The sequence below is a fragment of the Phacochoerus africanus genome, chromosome 15 (assembly GCF_016906955.1).
Source record: "Phacochoerus africanus isolate WHEZ1 chromosome 15, ROS_Pafr_v1, whole genome shotgun sequence".
Taxonomy (NCBI): Eukaryota; Metazoa; Chordata; class Mammalia; order Artiodactyla; family Suidae; genus Phacochoerus; species Phacochoerus africanus.
In genome coordinates, this window is record NC_062558.1 from 49,379,944 (window position 1) to 49,398,711 (window position 18,768).

The window sequence follows — 18,768 nt, forward strand, 5'->3', positions numbered from 1 at the left end:
CATTCCAAGCCTAGGAGACAGCCAGTGCAAGCACCGCGGTTCCTGGTCTGTTGGAGGAAGAGCAAGGAGGTGAGTGGAACATGTGCGGGATGGGGGATGAGGGCGGGGAAGCAGTAGGAGAAATGAGAAGAAATGGGGCAAATCAAATGGGACTTCTTGGGCTACTGGAAAGACTTGATTAATCTGAGAGCGATGAGGAGGCATTGGAGGATTTGGAGCCGAGGATTGACATCATCTGATCTGTGTTTTAACAAGGGGTCCCTGGGAGCTACTGAACTGAGAATAGAAAAGGAGCAAGGGTGGAAGTGAGGAGACTAGTTAAGGGGAGAGAAGATGATAATGGTTTGTACGGTGCTGAGATGAGTGGGAAAGAGAAGATACTGGACAAATTTTCAGGGTAGAATCTGCAGGATTCACTGATATGGGATGTGACAGAAAGGAGTCAAGGGATCTTGGCTATCCTTCCAATACCAGATATAAAGAAAAACACGGAATATTTAGATAACCAGAAAAAATCATATTTGATATGTTACGAAAATAAATACTTCACATAATCCCTACATGTTTGAGCCACCACCCCTCCCCAGCCACGGTGAAGTCAGGGCGGTCAGGTGCACAATTCTCTCCGAGGTCAGCCCCGTCCAGTCCCCGCCCTTGGAGCCCAGGCTCCACCCTCAGCCTCCAATCCCCTGTTTCTTCGGCCCCGCCTTATTGCCATGGTGATCCCAGCGCGCCCGCAGGTCCCGGAGTCTCCCGCGAGGCTCTGGTTGCTATGGTGATCTCGGCCAGAAGGCTTGCGGGACTTTTCGCCATTAGCCCCGCCCCCGACGTCCGGGATTTGTTAGAAGCCCACAGGTTCCGAGTGGTGCTCGTTGCTATGGTGATCGCCAGCGGTGGAGGCGCGGGATCGGGGGGCCCTTAGGACTAGGCCCAGCCAGGATCCTCCGCAGCCGCTGTAGGTGAGTCCACCAATCCCCTTGGTCCCACCCTCACCGGACTGCGCGATCCCCTGCCCACCTCCCACAGCGTAACCTGAACGTGGCCTGGGTCCCGGGCTCCTCATTTCCAGACCGCCTACCCCGAGCCCCCAGTGCCGGCCCTGGTGACGGGAGAGCCAAATCCGATGAGGAGGACTACAGGCCTCGGTCAAGGCCAATGGGGAGGGGGGCGGCGGGAGGAGACCTGGGACTGTGGAATAAGCAGGAGGGGCCCCGTACCCGGTAGGGTGGTTCTGGGAAAGGTCTGTGGGCTGAACCCTGAGGCCCGGCCCACCCAGAGCCTTCATCCCTCAGGGGACCCTTCCCACTCTACTTCTCTGCTCAGGCCGCCTGAACTGCCTGGTGTCTGTGCCACGCCTCACTCAGGGAGGGGCGGCTTCTGGCTGGACACCTGGCAGGAGGCCCAGGTCTCCTCCACTTCCAGGCAGGGTGGCAGGCCTGGTCCCACCTGTCCCCAACCACACTGCCTGCAGACTGAAGAGAGGATCCTTGGCCTTCTTTTTTTTTTTTTTTTTTTTTAGGCTGCACCGGAGACATATGGAAGTTCCCAGACTAGGGAGTCAGAGCTGCAGCTGCTAGACTACACCACAGCCACAGCAACACCAGATCTGGGCTGAGTCTGCGACCTACACAACAGCTCTTGGCAACATGTTGCCCATATTCTTGACCAGAGAGGGCTTGGATCTGTTATTAAAGCTACTGCAATGTTAGGCATAAACTCTGGGTGAGTCCCCAGGGATGTGTGCATCTCCTAACTCTTTCTCCTTTTGGGTCCTCAGGACTTCCTGGAAGGATGAGGTCCTCTCTGCCACCATTGGGACCTCCTGTGAGCCGGGACCGTGTCATCACCAGCTTCCCTAAGGTAGAGAGGGGAGGCCAGCCCTTTCTGTGTGCACTGCTGTCCTGCCACCATGCCACACCCAGCTCTCCCCATTTCATTCACCACCGGAAACAAGGCAGGTGAATTAGGGAGGTCAGTCCCTCGCTGGCAGACCCCAGGCACTCAGCAGACTTCTTCAGAAGCGGAGACTTGGCACTGACCTGCCCAAGGGTAGCCCAGGAAGTTAAAGAAGACACCAGGAGGCAGTGTGGCATGGAGGTTAAGGGCGCAGACTTTGCAGTCAGACAGTCCTGGGTATGAATCCTGAGGCTGTGTGACGCCGGGCAAGTCACTCAACCTCTCAGAGCCGCTGAAACATGAGGATAATTCCTTTCACGTTGTGTGCCTGGTTTATGGTGAATGGGAGTTCCCTTGCCCAAGTTTCAGTTGCTGGTTTTCTCATTATAATTACTGTATTATTAAATAGCCCTCCAGTTTTCTGACACCAAATCCAGGGTTCTTACCACTTACAACTCTGCCTTCTGTGCCTGCTGAAAACTCACAGCTCTCTTCCATCAGTATTAAAATTCATTATTACTCACAGCAGGACCTGCAAATCCGTACACCCTTCACAGGGGGCAGTGGGACAGTATCTCCCAGGGCCACAGAGGCTCCTCTCTACCCTCTGCTCCAGCTGTTCAGGGCCAGGCACTACAGCAGCTTGTAAAGCAGGAGGTCAGACACAACATAATGTCCTCAGAGTGGGGGCTGTTTAGAAAGCAACATGCTGCTTCCCAATGCAGACATGCGGAGGGTTGAGCACCTCTCTGGTGCTGACATGCAGTGAGAGCCAAAGTAAGGCGTTGAGCCTCACATGTGAAAAGAACAGGGGAATGGAAATGTATGTGTGTGCTTATACGTGCAGAAACTCTCCCTGGAAGGATAATTGAGATCCCTTTATCAGTGGTTGCTGCTGTGGTGGGGAGAGGGAGGAAGGCTCTGGGTCTTTGGGGTCTGCAGTCATGCCTTCCCCCTCTCCTGCCTTCCCCCTGAGTTCTGTCTACACACACACACACACACACACACACACACACACACATACACACGCAAGCCATGCCTTCCCCCTCTCCTGCCTTCCCCCTGAGTTCTGTCTACACACACACACACACACACACACACACACACACACACACAGCCTGGCTGCCTCAGACCCGTGGACAGTCCAGAATTTTCCATCTCATCAGAGGCCCAGGCAAATGCTTCCCCTACAGAGCAAGCTTGACGGTGGTGACTGGGGATGACAGAGACTGGTGTCAAAGAGCCAAAGGAAGGGAAGAGTGATGGGCACAAAACAGTCCAGGTCTCATGGGATGAAGGACAGAGCAGGGAAGTGCTCTGAGAGAGCAGGTGGGCCGGGCACAGCCACAGGAGCTCTGAAGGACAGAGCAGTGGCCCAGGGACCACTACAGAGCACAGCACCTGTCTCCAGCATGACTCCTCCCACGTCCTGGCCTCACTCCGCACTTCGCTTTGGCCAATCTGATGGCAAAACACAATGGTCACCTTTATTTGTTATCATTTTTTCTAATTATTGAACAAACATGAGCTCAGCAAGTGTCATGGCATCTTTGCTTAGCAGTTCATATGTGCCAGGTGCCCTGCACTGGTGGCCTTACAAACCATGCCCCCAAGTCTCTGAGGTTTTGCAGATGTGGAAATTGAAGTTTGGAGACATGAGGCGACTGCCCAGGGTCACAGTAGCAAAGGGTGGACACAGATCCTCCTGTCCCCAAGGCCCTGCTCTTAGACCACTACCCGGTTTTGCCTTCCAAAAAATGTGGAAGACAGAAGTGCCTTCTGGATGTTTTCCATGCATGGATATACATATTTCTTATACATATTTAAAAAAGTGGCATCAGAGATGCATGGAGGGCATAGGAGGATCTTGGGGCAAAAGGGCCTTACAGTTCCCCCTCATCTCATCTGGGGAGGCCCAGAGGGGACAGAGGCTGCAGCATGCTCACAGCAAGGGCATAGCTGACCCTGGTGAGACCCAGCTCGATCCTGGGGCTCCCTGGTCTGTCCTGGCCCCTGCTGCTCCTCCTTGGGGCTCCAAGACCCTGGAATCCCATAAGGCACTGACAGGGTAGAGGATGGGTGGGACAGAGGGACATGGAGAGTGAGCGAGGCTCAAGAGGGAGGGGACACTAGGAAGTATGTCACCACCTGCTGCCCTGCTGGGGAAGGGAGCCAAGGTCTCACAGGGTGATGTGCCCAGCTGTCTGTCTGTCGGTCGGTCTCTTTCTAGTGGTACACGCCCGCCGCCTGCCTGCAGCTCCGGGAACACTTCCATGGGCAGGTCAGTGCTGCCTGCCAGCGTGGGAACACGGGGACAGTCGGGTGAGTGCTGCCAGAGGTGGGCGGGAATGTGTGCACACACATGTGTGAATACAGCTATGCAGGAGCTACCCAGTGCCAGACCAAAGACCCTGGGGATGTCCTCCCGTCTTTATCTGTAGCCCTCTGCTGTAAAAACTGCTGTCCCCTCCGTGAGGCAGGCACCTGAGGTCTGGAATCCATTCGTTCCGTTCAGGCCTTTACACAAGTGTCAGTCCCCGGGGCCTTGCCCCAGTCCCCACAGTGCCTGCCTCAGCCTGGGCAGAGCTAGTGCCCACAGGCGGGAGGGCGAGGCTGCACAGGGATCCTGCCACTGCCCTCCTTCATAGCAAGTGGGCGGGGCCACTTTCTCCCTTCATCCCTAGGGGCTCATAGGTCATATGGTGCAACGAGGCCGCAGTGGAGGCCCAGGTGGCAGAGTGAAGTGGGGCTCTGGCCAGAATGGCTGGGGTGGCCATGGTCATGGGCTGAACATGGTGGCCCCGAGAGCACTGGTTCCACACAAGGTGCTTCTCACGGACCAGCTCCCTGATCCCCCTGGGCAGAGCTGGGGTGCAGGGAAAGCTGGGGTGCAAGGGAGCTCCGAAGCACCGGGCAATGCCTTTATTTCTGAGAAGCAGAATTACAGCTGCCTGAGAGCGGAGTGGACCCAGCTGCTCCCTCAGACGGGCCAGGTGAGGCACATCAGGGTGACACAAGGCTGCCCTCTTGCTGTTGCAGGTAGAGGAGGTTGGTGGTTTGGAAATGAGCTGCAGAAACTTTTTGTGGGGGCTGTACCTACGGCATATGAAAGTTCCTGGGCCAGGAATCAAACTCGTGCCACAACAGTGACTTATCAGAGCTGTTGCAGTGACAATGCTGGATCCCTAACCTGCTGAGCCACAAGGGAGCTCCCCAGAATTTTTTTTTTTTTTTTTGGTCTTTTTGCCTTTTCTAGGGCTGCACCCATGGCATATAGAGATTCCCAGGCTAGGGGCCTAATCGGAGCTGTAGCTGCTGGCCTACGCCAGAGCCACAGCAACACCAGATCCAAGCCGTATCTGCGACCTACACCACAGCTCATGGCAATGCCAGATCCTTAACCCACTGAGCGAGACCAGGGGTAGAACCCACAACCTCATAGTTCCTAGTCAGTTTCGTTAACTACTGAGCCATGACTGGAACTCCCAGAAATTCTTAAAGTATGGCTCACAGGTCCAGGATTGCTACTACTGGGAGTGCAGGACATGCAGAGGGAGGGACGAACTGCTCTTGGCCAGCAGGGTCCCCCCTCCCCAGAGAGCCTGAAAACTTCGGAGCTGCAGCCCAGGAGAGCAGACTTGAGTCCTGTCCACACCAAGCAGGCCCTGGCAGACTCCTCCAGAGGAGCGGGCGATGGACGGTGGTGTCCGGGGCAGGGGGTCCGGTGGGAGCCCCTGCAGGCACCCCAGGCCCTGCCCCCATGCCTGTGTCCCCTGCCCTTTGGCGTTATGTCCATGCCCTTAGCTTGCTGCAGCTTCCTGCCTGTGACCCCAGCTCGGACGCAGCCCCACCTGGGCTCCTCCCTCTGCATGTCCTGCACTCCCAATTCTCAGGGACCATTTCTGACTCTCACAGTGGGGACAGGGGCCCAGTGGGTCAGGGGTGCAAAGTCCCCAGAACAAATACAAGCCCTCCTGCTCTCCCTTCTGAGGCCAGCGAAGGGGACAGACATCCCAGGGTGTCTCACAAGCGGCTGTCCCTGTCCATATCCGGGACTGGAGTGGAGGAATGTGCTCTGGTGACCACGCTTGAGAGCCACACGCTGTATTCCTCACAGGCTCAAGCTCTCCAAGGTAGTTGTGGTTGGTGATCTCTACGTGGGCAAGACCAGCCTCATCCACAGGTGAGGGGGCACCCCACGCCTCCCCGGGAGGCCCAGATTTCATGTCGCTTTGGAGTCTGTGTGGCTGCTGTAAGGAATTGGGCAATGGGCAGGCCTGGTGGAGCATGTGCATCCCAAGAGCCTGGCACTGGTCACACTGTCCAGGGGCCTCTGGCTCACCCCCCTGCCCTCCCTGCCCTCCCTGCCCATGGGCTCCCCCCCCCCGCCCTGCCTGCCCTGCCCGTGGGCACTGTGTCTCTCACTGCCCTGCAGCCAGCTGCCACAGCCTCTCTTTCCACATAGTTCTCGCTGGTGGCTCACGCCTACACCCACTGTCCATCTCTGGAGCTATTACTGCCTGTTCCTCCCCACAGTGGGCTTCCGTCACCTCCAGACCTTCACTGTCAGGGGTGCAGTCTCTGCACACGGCCTCTGTCAACATCCTTGGCCCCCCACAGGTTCTGCAAGAATGTTTTCAACCGTGACTACAAGGCCACCATTGGGGTGGACTTTGAGATTGAACGCTTCGAGGTCGCTGGGATTCCGTTCAGCCTCCAGATGTGAGTCACCCTGGCCTTGTGCATTCCTGCAGGGTCATGGGTCAGCTTCACAGAGCTCCCCAGGGAGGGCCTTAGCGGGCACCCAGGGGGATGCGGGCACTCCGGGGGACACGTCCACTTCCCCAGGCCCCATGCGCTCCCTCTGTCCTGACTACTGCCCCTGCCTCCCCTGATGCTCCACCTGATGCTCCGCCTGTGACGTAGCATGGCCGCTGAACCTCTGTTATCACCTGGAAAACGGAGCCTAAATCAGTCCACTAGGCTCTGGTGGAGGCCACACAGTTCACAGGCCTTCCTCCGGCCTGCTGCTCCCCCAACTGCCCTCGCCCTGCTCCCCCGCCTCTGTCTGTCTGTCTCTTCTCTGCCAGACCCCAAGCCTCAGCCTCTCAGTACCCCCTGGCTTCAGCCCCTCCCCTCTAGTTTCCCTCAGAACATCCCAGAGTCCTCTCCCAGCCTCATGTTTTTTAACCACCAGAGCTGACCACACCTGCCTTCCCTCTCTTCTGGCCCCTGCCCAGTCTCCAGCCCTGCCCTATCCTGCATGGTGGCCCCTGCTGGCATTCCCCAGGCCTCTTTCTGCCCCCTCTTCCTCCTCTCTCCCTGGCATTCATCCCATCCCCTGATTCCCTCCTCAGTCCTTCATGTGCTGCCTGTGCTGGGCCTGGGTCATGGACCTCAGTTCCTAATCTGTCGAGGCAGGGCCCGTTCCTCTGAGACCAGCCCTGTGCCATCGTGGAGCAAGTGCCCGAGGGAGAGTCCAGGGTCAGACCAGGGAGAAGAGGCTGTGAAGACACAGGGCTACAGGACAGGGGGGGGTGCGGGGGGATGAGGACCCAGGGAAACAGAGAGATAGGCACTGACCAGGCAGCCTGGATGGAACCGTGGTGAGCTCACCATTGTGCCCAAAGACCATATCTGATTAGAAGGCCCAGGACCAGGCAGGGTGGTTCTCCTGGCTCAGCCTCTCCTTGTCCTACACCGAGGCCATTGCCAGCCACCCTAGTGGCCCCACCTCTAGGCCACCCTCCCAGCTCCCACCAGAGTCATCTTCAGAAATGAAAGAAAATATAGATGAATTAATGAAAGAATTGAAGCCACCCCCCCCAAAAAAAAGTTTTCATCATTCTAGATCACTTGGAAAAGTTTCAGACCATTGGTGTCTTGTTCATGGCTTGTCTACTTGTCAGTTTACTGAGAAAAGTTAGCTTTTGATGAGTTAATTTTTAAAAGGGGTGCATTTTCAGATTCAACCTCCTACCTGGTTCTAAACCAGGGCGAGTAGATCTCATGCGTTCCCTTTCCTCTTTCCTATACGTGCCCATTAGCAGACATCAGTAATTTATTGTTGCCTTCTTTCCCAAGGAGCCAGGGTTCAGCTCCTCCAGAGAGTCAGAGCTAACTGATCAGAGATGCAGACTTTGTCCATATTAGAGACCCCATCCCTACCCGGGGAGTTGAGCATCTCCCTACCTTGCAGGATGGAAGGTGGAGCCAAACCCCATCACACATGAGCAAGTGGCAGGGCCCCAGCTGGCAGCCCAGCCTGGAGCCCCAGTCCCAGTCACGGGGCCTCCTCTACTGGTGGACTTCCACATCTTCAGAGTGAGCCACATCAGGGAGCATGATGGCTGATTGATGGCACAGTCAGAAGGGAGAAAGCCACAAACTCCATTCATCCTGGCAGCAGAACTGCTAAGGCCATGTCCCTCCCTCCCCCACAAGCACAGGGCATCCAGTGATGGGGTTCCCGACGTGGCACCCTAGGAAGGGCTCATAAGGAGTTGGGGTGGGGATGGCCGGCTGGTGGCAGGCACGTTCTGAAGGCCATGCATCAGGCCTCACAATCCTGCTGGCTCAGGCCACTGCTATTGATCGCTGAATCTGCCACCTCCCTGTCTCCCTTTCTCTCTCTCGGCCTCCGCACAGCTGGGACACAGCAGGGCAGGAGAAGTTCAAGTGCATCGCATCCGCCTACTACCGGGGTGCCCAGGGTGAGCAGCTGGGTGATGATGCTGAGTGATGGCCACCGTGGGGCCTCAACCATTGTATGGCAGGGGACCCCCATTGGGCTCACAGCATGAAGTCCAGGTCTTCCGCGTGGCTGCCAGATCTGTCCCCGGAGAACTGTTGAGGAAATGTGGGGGCCTGTCCCTGCCTCCCAGCTGGGTCTAGGCTGGCCCCAGCAGTCACATGCTTTAGGGACACTGTGGGAGTGGGTACTCCCTGAGAGTCTCAGCACCAGAGTCCACTCAGAAAGATGATCAGAGTGGGGATTGTCTGTGCGGAGACCCCAGAAAGAAGAGCAGTGTCAACTCAGTAGCCGGGGACGGGGCTAGGCCAGAGGGGAGGAGTGGGGGTGGGCATGTGGGGGGCTCCTCACCCACTATCCCCACGCACTGGGCAGGCCTCCCAGGCAGCGGGTGGCCATGGTGGCAGCGTAAGCTCCCTACTCTGACCAGGAAGGAGAGGGGTTGCTGTGGAATGGGAGTGGGCAGTTGGAGATACCCAAAACCAGACTCAGTGATCTCACAACCAGAGCTGCCACTGGTCAAAGGTCTGCCCTGCATCAGCTCCAGGCCAGAAGCTTTGGAATGGATGCTCTGGATTTGTCCTCAGAGCCACCCTGAGAGCTCGAGGTAGCTGCTGTCCTTAGCATTTCACAGATGGGGAGGCTGAGGTTTTCAGTGGAAGTGGCAGAGGGGAGGTTTGAAGCAGGAGTTTATCTTGCCTCCCTGGATCCCCCTGTGGCTGGTCTGCTGGGTGTGGATCAGAGAGGAGGCGCTGGGTCCCCAGGGTCTCCCTCCCAGCCTCTACCGTGGGATCCAGGGCTGAGCACCTGAGGGGCCATCCAGCAGTTCGTGGGAGTTCCCTTGTCACTCCTGTTTGCTTGGCCTTTTGCTGACTGGCTCTTGGCTTTTCCTTCTCTGTGCAGTGATCATCACGGCCTTTGACCTCACTGATGTACAGACTCTGGCGCACACCAGGCAAGTCTGGGGCCCTGCAGCCCCTGTGGTCCCGGGGCTCAGGAAGCTGCCTGGACGGCTCCCCATACCTGGGCCACAGCTGGGCCTTCCGGTGGCAGGTGTGTGAGTGACCAGGCTCCACGGTCAGAGCCAGCTGCCCACAGGCCAATGCTGTCACTTTTGTCTGGGTTTTCACATCCTTATCTCCAATCCCATCAGGGAGGCCGGGCTGGTCACCAGTTGATGAAAGTACAGGGCTCTCCAAGGGTGGGGGCAGAGTCACGGCTGAGATGGGACCTTCAGCTCCCTGACAGTGACCCCGCGTCCCCACCTGCCTGAGGCCCAGCATGGCTCAAGGTTCCCTCCCCATCAGCCTGTCCCCTGTGTTCCAGGCAGTGGCTGGAGGATGCACTGAGGGAGAATGAGCCGGGCGCCTGCTTCCTGTTTCTTGTGGGGACCAAGAAGGACCTTCTGGTGAGCAGAATGGACAGAACAGGGCCTGGGGCAGCATCCCCTTCAGACTGGGCTGGAGGAACAGAGGGTGACACCAAGGGGCCTAAGTGGGGACTTGCAGACGCAAGCTGGGGCTGAAAGGCGGGGCACTGGGTTCCCTTGCTCCTCCTTCAGGGCTGCTGGGTCTCACCTCTGGCCAGGTGTGCACCCTAGGTGCGTCCCCACAGGAAGCCTGGGAGTTTGGGTCAGCAGGGCCACTTTTCCCAGTCAGGGGCTGTCATGGAGCAGGTGGAAGCGGAGGCCGTGCGCCTGGCCAACGAGATGCAGGCTGAATACTGGTCCGTGTCAGCCAAGACCGGTGAGCTGGAGTGGGGCCCTGCTCGTGGATGGGAGGACTAGCACCCCTGTGTTCTCCAGTGAGACCCACACATCCCCCTGGGGTCTGTCCTGGTCCTGCGAGGTCAGCTAGAGGGCTCAGGGAGGCAGCAGTCGGGCTGGGACTGGGACACAGCTCACATGTAACCACAGTATCATCCTGCCTCCCACCTAATGGGGACGTAGAAGGGCCCAGTAACTGGGGGCTCTCTCCCTTCCCCAGGTGTCATCATGGAGGGCACGGTGCTCATGACCCCCAGCCCTTACCCACACCCACCTGCTCTGCCCCAGCCTCACTGGGCCCCCAGCCCCTGAGCAAACCTCACCCATGGGCCCTGCTTATCCCAATTCCCAACATCTCTGAGCCTCAATGTCCTCATCTGGGAAACTGGGCGATGCCATCCATTTCATGTTATTTATTTATTTATTTTTGCCCGCACCAGTGGCATGTGGAAGTTCTCAGGCCAGGGATTGAACCTGTGACCCAAGTTGCTGCAGTGGCAACACTAGATCCTCAACCCACTGCACCACAGAACTCTCATCTCAGTTTAGTTTTGTTTAGCTTTGTTTTCAAGGCCATACCTGCAGCAGACAGAAATTTCCAGTCTAGGGGTCAAATCAGAGCTGTAGCCACCAGCCTATGCCACAGCCACAGCAACACCAGATCCAAGCCGCGTCTGCGACCTACACCACAGCTCACGGCAACGCTGGATCCTTAAGCCATTGAGCGAGGCCAGGGATCAAACCCGCATCCTCATGGCTACTAGTCAGGTTTGTTACCACTGAACCACAATGGGAACTCTTCATCTCTTTTTTTTTTTTTTTTTTGGTCTTTCTGCCTTTTCCAGGGCCGCTCCTGCAGCACATTGAGGTTCCCAGGCTAGGGGTCGAATTGGAGCTGTAGCCACTGGCCTACGCCAGAGCCACGGCAACGCCAGATCTGAGCCACGTCTGCGACCTACACCACAGCTCATGGCAACGCCGGATCCTTAACCCACTGAGCGAGGCCAGGGATCAAACCCGCAACCTCATGGTTCCCAGTTGGATTCGTTAACCACTGCGCCACAATGGGAACTCCTCCCATCTCATTTTATTTTTAACGGAAAAAATATTTTATGTTTTAAAAGCCATGTGATTCACTGAGGAAAAAGTGAGAAAATGCAGAGTCGAGAACAAACTTTGAAAACAAGTTGTTGGGGCATGAAATGAAATAACTTGGAGTACCTGTTGCACAGGAGGCCCCCGAGGGAGGCCCTGGGGACTCAGGAATCACACCTAGGAGTCCTTACCCCAGCAAGGGGCCACCATAGACACCTGCCCAGGAATTGGGTGAGGCACCACCTCCAGCCTAACACAGGCTAAAGTTGGTAGAGCCCGTGCCCTGTTCCCTCTGCCCTTCCTGCCGGCATCCCCCAAGCCCTGTGAGAACCCGCCTTCTTATTGGGATAACAGCACGTTCCCTCAGAGCTCTCTTTGGGCCAAGCAAGACTGCTCTGTGCAGTTATATAAGTTGTTAGCTGAGCCAGGGCAGTGAGCATGTCCTGGGCTTGACCCAACCCTGTGCCCAGATGAGTGGCATTGTCCTCCTGGAGGAGGATGGCCAGTGGTTCTAATCCTATGGCTGCCAGCCTGACGTGCACGGGGGCAGAAGTGGCAGGGGTAACAGCTGTCTGTGCCCGCAGGGGAGAACGTGAAGGCATTCTTCAGCCGAGTGGCTGCCCTGACCTTCGAGCGGGCAGTGCTGCAGGACCTGGAGCAGAGGAGCAATGCCTGGTTGCAGGTCGGCGACGGGGACCTTATCCGTACGTGCAGGTGACGGGCCAGGCTGGGGAGAGGCTAGCGGCCTGAAATTCTTGTCCACCGCCCTCCCACTGTCCCCTTGGCCTGTGGCCCTCTCTCCTCTCCTGGCCGCCCCTCCCCCACCCCTCTGACCCCTGGCCCGCAGCCTCCCCACCAGTGCAGGTGCTTGGCTGATGCCAAGTGACTTCTCCCCTTGTTGCAGGGATGGAGAGCCGTCTACCCGATACCCAGGACAACATGAGGCCCTCCAGCCTGGGCTGCTGTTAGCTGAGCCTTCATCAGAGGCCCCCACTCACCACACGTGTGAGCGCCCACCATGCGGAGCCCTAGGGTCTACCTTTCGTCAGTGCATGGGGAGCCAGGGTAGGCCCCCACCGGCTGCCCAGATGGTGAGGACACTGAGGGGATCACCTGGGGGCCTGTCGCTCCTACAGAGTCACCCAACAGCACCCCTTCCATCCTTGGGAGGCCTCAGGACCACAGACATGGACACGTGGCCCATGGCCCTCACCCTAGGCACACATTTGAGGTCCTTTCAGGCACTCTCCCCAGCTGTCCTGGGTCAGCCTCAGAATCTTCGTCATCTCCATGGTCCAGGCGAGGAGGATTTGTGGAAGCCAGTGCACGAGAGAGACCCAGCTGCCGTCCCTGTCTGGGCCTCTCAGTTACCAGCAGGACTGGCAGCTCTGGGCCTCGGAGCCCCAGGCCTCGCCATCCACTGTCACCCTGCCACAGACTTGCAGGGTCCCTGGGCAGCACTGCTCCTCTCTGGCCAAAGGGCCATCTCTGGCTCCTGCATGATCCATGTTGTCCTGTCCTCCCGCTCAGGGTGAGGACCGGCAGAACAGGCCACTCTGGCCCCTGGCCCACCCCCCACCAGATGATGAGTTTCCCCAGTTGGGCTGCAGGAAGAAGGCTGCCCAGCTGCCCCCAGTGGCTTGCCGCTTCATCCCTTGAGCATGGCACTGCCGCCAAAAGCTGTCACCCAGACTCTGCTGGGCTAGTCTTCCCCAGCCTGCATGGGAAGGGCCTGGGGACAGGAAAGTGCTGGGCGCCTGCCTCTCAGGGCTGTTGTGATGGTGTCCAGGCATCCTCGGAAGCCATGAGGGACCGTCTGGCACCTTGTAAGTAGGTTCCCATCTCCACCAGCCCTCCAGACACCCAGATGGGCAGGAGCAGCACAGGCCTGCCCTCCCCAGCCCCCACCCAGCATGCCCAGCCCTCTCCCTGCTCTCATATTGCTCCTCCACGGGGCCTGTCAACACCCCCACCTGCCCTCCATGGCCACAGGTGGATGGCACGTCTGGCATCCTGCCTGCTTCTCGTAGGTGGTCAGCATTCCTCAGGCAGCCATATGCTCAGGGCCATCCCCCAGTGCCCCTAACAGTTCCAGGCATGCTGCAGGTACCCACCGGCTGGAAGTGATCACCAGACAGTGGCCAGGGACTTCATTCATCTCCATTCCCTTTCACATTTTTAGCTCTCTCTCTTCTATAGACGGAAGAGTCTTCTTCATATAAATTACCCTTGGATTTTCATGGTGGCACAGTGGGTGAAGGGTCCAACAGGGGTTCAACCCCCAGCCCAGGAATGTCTGCATGCAGCAGGCATGGCCAAAAGTTAACCACTCTTAAAGGAATTATACATGTGCTTGTTGTAGAACAAGATGGCACAGAGCTTTGTGTCCACAGTGACCGTCCTGTGGTCCTAGACATAAGCCTTGTTCTGTTCACAGAATGACCTCACCCTGTGGCCACAGGGCGCCCTGCGGTCTGAGGACCTGCCAGGGCGAGCCTCACCTCCCTGCAGATGGGCCAGAGTCCATTCACTCCCCCCATCCATGGGACAGTTGGCTTGTGCCCAGCTCTTAGCTTTTACTGGTGACCACCCTCATAGGGCTTTGCACTCAGGGTCATCCACAGTCCCCTTGCTGGGCCTTCTGTGGACCGGCCCACTAGGCTTCATCTGAGGGGGCAGGCTGCCTTGGGGTGCCCGAAAATCAGGTTTGGGGCACACGACAGCCTCAGGGTGGGTGAGACTGTGGGAGGCTGGTGCTCTCCTGGCTCCCTCCCCGCCCCTTGAGGCCCCAAGACTGGGGGCAGCGATGTCCCTGCTGTGTGCACCCACCCCGGTAAATGGCCCTTGACTCCTGTCCTGTTGTCCTCTGTGTGCGCCTGGTTGTTCAGAAATGTCAGAATCATTTCACTGTGGTCCCACTGACACCTCATCTACACAGACTTTTTCTTCAAGCTCTTAAACTTCTGCACTGGGCATGCAGGGCCACATGCAAGTGCTTCAGAAGCATCTTGTCCCCCTGCCCCATTTCCCAGGCCCCTTTCCCTCCTTCCCTGCTCTCGCCCTGGCATCTGAGGTGCTGCCCTGCACCCCCCCCCCGAAGGCCCCCATGCTCCAGCCTTCATCTGCATCCCATCAGCCTCAGGCCGTGGCGTGGGCTTTAGTCTTTGCAGGTGCCAGACCCTTTCCTGCTCCGGCTCACGGAGCCCCCCCACAACCCCTATAGCACTTGTTACCGCTGGGTATGGTTGTCCATGTCTGGGCTTCTCCTCCTTCTTGTGGGCCACTCAGAGCCAAGGCGGTGATCTTGTGACCTTGTCACCCCTAGGAGTGGCAGGGAAGCAGGGAGCCTGCTGGCCACTCCCAACAGACATAGTCACTCTGACCCAAGACACCCCTGCTTGAGCTGCAGGCCTGCCTGGGGGATGGTCCTTTGCTTGGCTCACCTCAGTGGCAGAGAGGTGTGCCCTGTCACTCACTCAGAGATCCCTGAAGTCATGTCCGGCAGCAGCCAGTGAGGGCTGGTAAGGGCTCAGGTGTAAGTTGTGTTCCTAGGAGGAGCTTGGTGGGAGCCAGCCACAAACGATTCCAGGGGAAAGCTGTGCAGCATGGGGGGGACCCACAGGCAGACATCACCACTGTCTTCAACCCACTTGCCATGGGAATTATGGCCCCAAACAGGGGCCAGCTGGGGGCGGGGGTTGTCCCGCCTCTTGGAGTAGCAGGAACCCCCACTTGCTGAGTACTCTGCATGGGGAAGAAGCTGGTTTCATCACAATGACGCTGTGGGCTGGGTGTCCTGACCTCCTGTCCCTGTCTAACGAGGGAGGAGCCAGACCACAGAACCCAGGTGATGGGACACAGCTGAGCATCTTCTGTCCCGGCCTCCTGCACCAGCTTGAGTCTGACCCCAAGGTAAGGCCACTCCAGGCCACACCTGGTCCTCCTGAGGGTCCGCAGCAGAGGCAGGAAGTGAGTAATCAACCCCTCCCTGTCATACCTGCTCCCTGAGCCCCATGGTTTTAGCCTGTCCCCTAGCCCTGCAGTGAGACCAGTCTCCACAGCAACATGGAGCAGGGTGGGGGCTCAGCCTCCTTGACCTTGGCCCTGGGCGCCTGCTCGCCTCCTCCTTTCCCTGCCCTGTTGCAGTCCCTGGAGAGAATGGGGCTTCAGGTCCATCCAGCAGCCACTTCAGCCTGGAGATGGGATGTGAGTCACTCCCAGAGGGCCTGGGCAGCCTAAGCAGGGAAACCTGAGGCCACTTGAGATGGAGGTAACCAGAAGGCAGCGACGGACAGGGGATCCTTTCCATTCACACATTCATACCTGGGAGAGGCCAGGGTGACAGGAGTTCCTAGCGTAGGGACTGCAGAGGGGACTCCGGGACCCAGGAGGCCCAGGGCAGGGACAAGATGGCGTAGGGTGGGGGAGCTTCTCAGAAGCAGCTCACAGCTCACAGAGGACCCTTGCCTTCTGTGCTGGGGGGGGGGGGGGGGTGGCTGGGCCCACGTCACCCAAGGCGAGACTCCACCAGAGCCCCAGGCTCCTCTGCCATCTGCTGCCACCTCCCAAGTCACCTCCCATATGTCAGGCAGACAGGGACTGTGGCTGTCCCACAGTCTTTTCCAGGCCTCCTCCCCCTCATCCAGATGTCTTCCAGCCTTCAGGGCCACCAGCCACCTGTCTGAGCCTGTGACCCAGGAAGGAACAGGGCAGGGCCCTCTGTCCCTGGGCTGAATATGAGCCTTCCCTCTGCTTCAGGGATACACAGTGAGTGGTCCCCCTGGCCTGAGGGTGCTCTGAGCCTCAGACCACGGGAAGCCACAGCCTGGACCGCCTCACTGTCTGTGCCTTCAAGAACAAGGCTGTCTTGTCCCGGTCCCTTCGCTCTCTGTGAAGCTGGAAACGGCAGTGAGAACACGGGGCCAGGATTCTCCCGGCTGCAAGGCCTCATCAATAATTGATTCTGCAGAAGGTAGTGGAGTTACAGCCCAGGGAGCCTGGGAGGAAAGGCCCACAGCTCGCTCACTCGGAGCCCTTGGCCAAGGAAGTCCCACAGAGACCCCTGCTCCCCACTGGGCTGGGGTTGCACAGAGCACAGCAACAGGAGGAGTAGAGAACAGCTAGATCAATTGCCCCATTTTCTGACCTAGCGTGCAGCTCCCTGGGGCTAAGAGATGACAACCTGTTTCCATTTCTATAGGTTTAGACCTATGCTGGACATTTAATGTAAATGGAATCAGACAATATGTGGCCTCTTATGACTGGTTTCTTTCCGTTAGCATAATGTTTTCAAGGCATTGGTACTGCATTTCCTCTTACAGCCATTATATTCCATTGTAATACTCCACTGAGGGACTTCTGAGGTTGTTTCCATCCCCAGGGTTCTGAGGCATCGGAAATTCTGTGTTCTGTCCAGCAGAGGGGGCTGTTGGGCCCCACCCCTCCTGTCAGCAAAGGGACTGGATAGCCTTGGGCAAGGGGAGGGGGTTGGCAGAAATCTGGTCTGGATTTAAGGACCACTAGGGCTGCTGCTGAGGGCACATGAGGGTGTGTCTGTGTGTGTGATTTTGAAAAGAATTATAGAGCCACAAACCACATCCCAAGAAAAGGAAGGAAGTTGAGGGGAGACATCACCAACAATCCCACTTCCCTGGCCCATTTTAGTTTTTCGATGAAAAAACAAAACCACGCAGCTATTGGGAGAGATGGAAAGGTCTGTTATCTGATTGTGGTGATGGTTTTGGGGGTATGTACAGAGGACAACACTCATCAAATCACACTCTTCAAATATACCCAGTTTATTGCCTATCAATTATACCCCCAAGAAAGCGGTAAAAAAAAAACCCAACCCCAATAATACCTTTTTCTTTTCTTTTTTGTCTTTTTGTCTTTTGAGGGCCACACTCGCAGCATATGGAGGTTCCCAGGCTAGGGGTCTAATCAGAGCTGTTGCTGCTGGCCTATGCCAGAGCCACAGCAATGCCAGACCTGAGCCGCGTCTGCGACCTACATCTGGCAATGCCAGATCCTTAACCCACTGATGAGTCTGGGGATCAAACCTGCAACCTCATGGTTCCTAGTCAGATTCATTTCCACTGTGCAAAGCCGGGAACTCCCTAAACCTTTTTTAATTGCAAAAGATAGACATTTTGGGAGTTCCCTAGTGGCCTAGCAGTTAAGGATCCAGTGTCATCACTGCTGTGGCTCCAATCACTGCATTGGCATGGGTTTGATCTCTGGCCCCTGGAACTTCTGCATTCCACAGGCATGGCCCAAAAAACCCCAAAACTCTTACAACGCTGCACAGCCCGATCTCACCTCTGGTGTCACCTCCTGTAGCCCACACCAGCCTCACCTCCTAACCCAAACACACTGAGAGCTCTGAACTCTCCGAGTCTTTGCCTTCTGTTCCCCATCCTTAGGACCAGCTCAGATGTCAACCTTGCCAGCCAGCCTTCTGCAAACCTCTGCCTCCTCCTGGATGCTCCTGTTGTGGCCTGCCTCACCCTCCCCCCACCCCCAACATATGCCTCTCTTCCTGGGCTGTGCAGTCCCCAGGGCCAGCAGTAGCTGAATACCTACTATGTGGTGAACACTGGGGTTCACTGGGGAAGAAAACAGACTGATCTCTGTCTTTGGAAGTTTAGATCTAGCTGGGGACAGATACCACATGGGGGATGAGAGGGCATTATGCCTGGGTCTCACTTTCCTCCTCATCCCTCCCTTCCCCAGGAGGGACAGATGATAAGAAAGCTCTTCAGGAGTTTCCATCATGGCGCAGCAGAAACGAATCCGATTAGGAACCGTGAGGTTGCAGACTCCATCCTTGGCCTCACTCAGTGGGTTAAGGATCTGGCGTTGCTGTGAGCTGAGGTGTAGGTCTCAGACTTGGCTCGGATCTGGTGTTGCTGTGGCTGCAGCATAGGTCCCCAACTGTAGCTCCAATTCGAACTCTAGCCTGGGAAACTCCATATGCTGCAAGTGTGGCCCTAAAAAGCAAAAAAAAAAAAACCAAAAAACAAACAAAAAAACCACCTCTTCAGGAAAGGAGCAGAGAAACCCAGGGTGGGAGTGCTTTCAGGGACAGCTCTGAGGATGAGAGGAATGACCTTGGAGCCAGAAGAAACTGTCCCATGGGGAGATGGCCACTATCTTACTGTGTCCTTCTGCCTAACAAGGCACTTGCTCTGCCGAAAGAGAGTTTGCAAACCCAACCCAACAGTGTCAGAGTTCCTGATGTGAGCTTGTTGTGCGTACACTA

The 18,768-nt window shown here is 57.1% G+C and overlaps 1 protein-coding gene across 1 annotated transcript; it reads left to right on the forward strand.

Annotated features, from left to right (window-relative positions):
• Window positions 1–701: 701 nt before the first annotated feature.
• Window positions 702–14,361, forward strand: RAB36 (RAB36, member RAS oncogene family). The gene is made up of 11 exons (XM_047761266.1): window positions 702–959; window positions 1,778–1,860; window positions 4,127–4,218; window positions 6,014–6,079; window positions 6,517–6,618; window positions 8,545–8,609; window positions 9,551–9,602; window positions 9,974–10,055; window positions 10,302–10,392; window positions 12,092–12,211; window positions 12,412–14,361. Exons 2-11 carry the CDS (start codon window positions 1,792–1,794, stop codon window positions 12,474–12,476), a joined length of 804 nt encoding a protein of 267 aa, XP_047617222.1. The 5' UTR covers window positions 702–959; window positions 1,778–1,791; the 3' UTR covers window positions 12,477–14,361.
• The last annotated feature ends 4,407 nt before the right edge of the window (window positions 14,362–18,768 follow it).

Excerpts from the sequence above, each read along its gene's own strand:
- RAB36 (XM_047761266.1), top strand. The coding sequence starts at position 1,792 with ATGAGGTCCTCTCTGCCACCATTGGGACCTCCTGTGAGCCGGGACCGT. Across the intron at positions 1,861-4,126 it reads TCATCACCAGCTTCCCTAAG|TGGTACACGCCCGCCGCCTG; the intron begins GTAGAGAGGGGA and ends GTCTCTTTCTAG. Across the intron at positions 10,056-10,301 it reads GGACCAAGAAGGACCTTCTG|TCAGGGGCTGTCATGGAGCA; the intron begins GTGAGCAGAATG and ends CACTTTTCCCAG.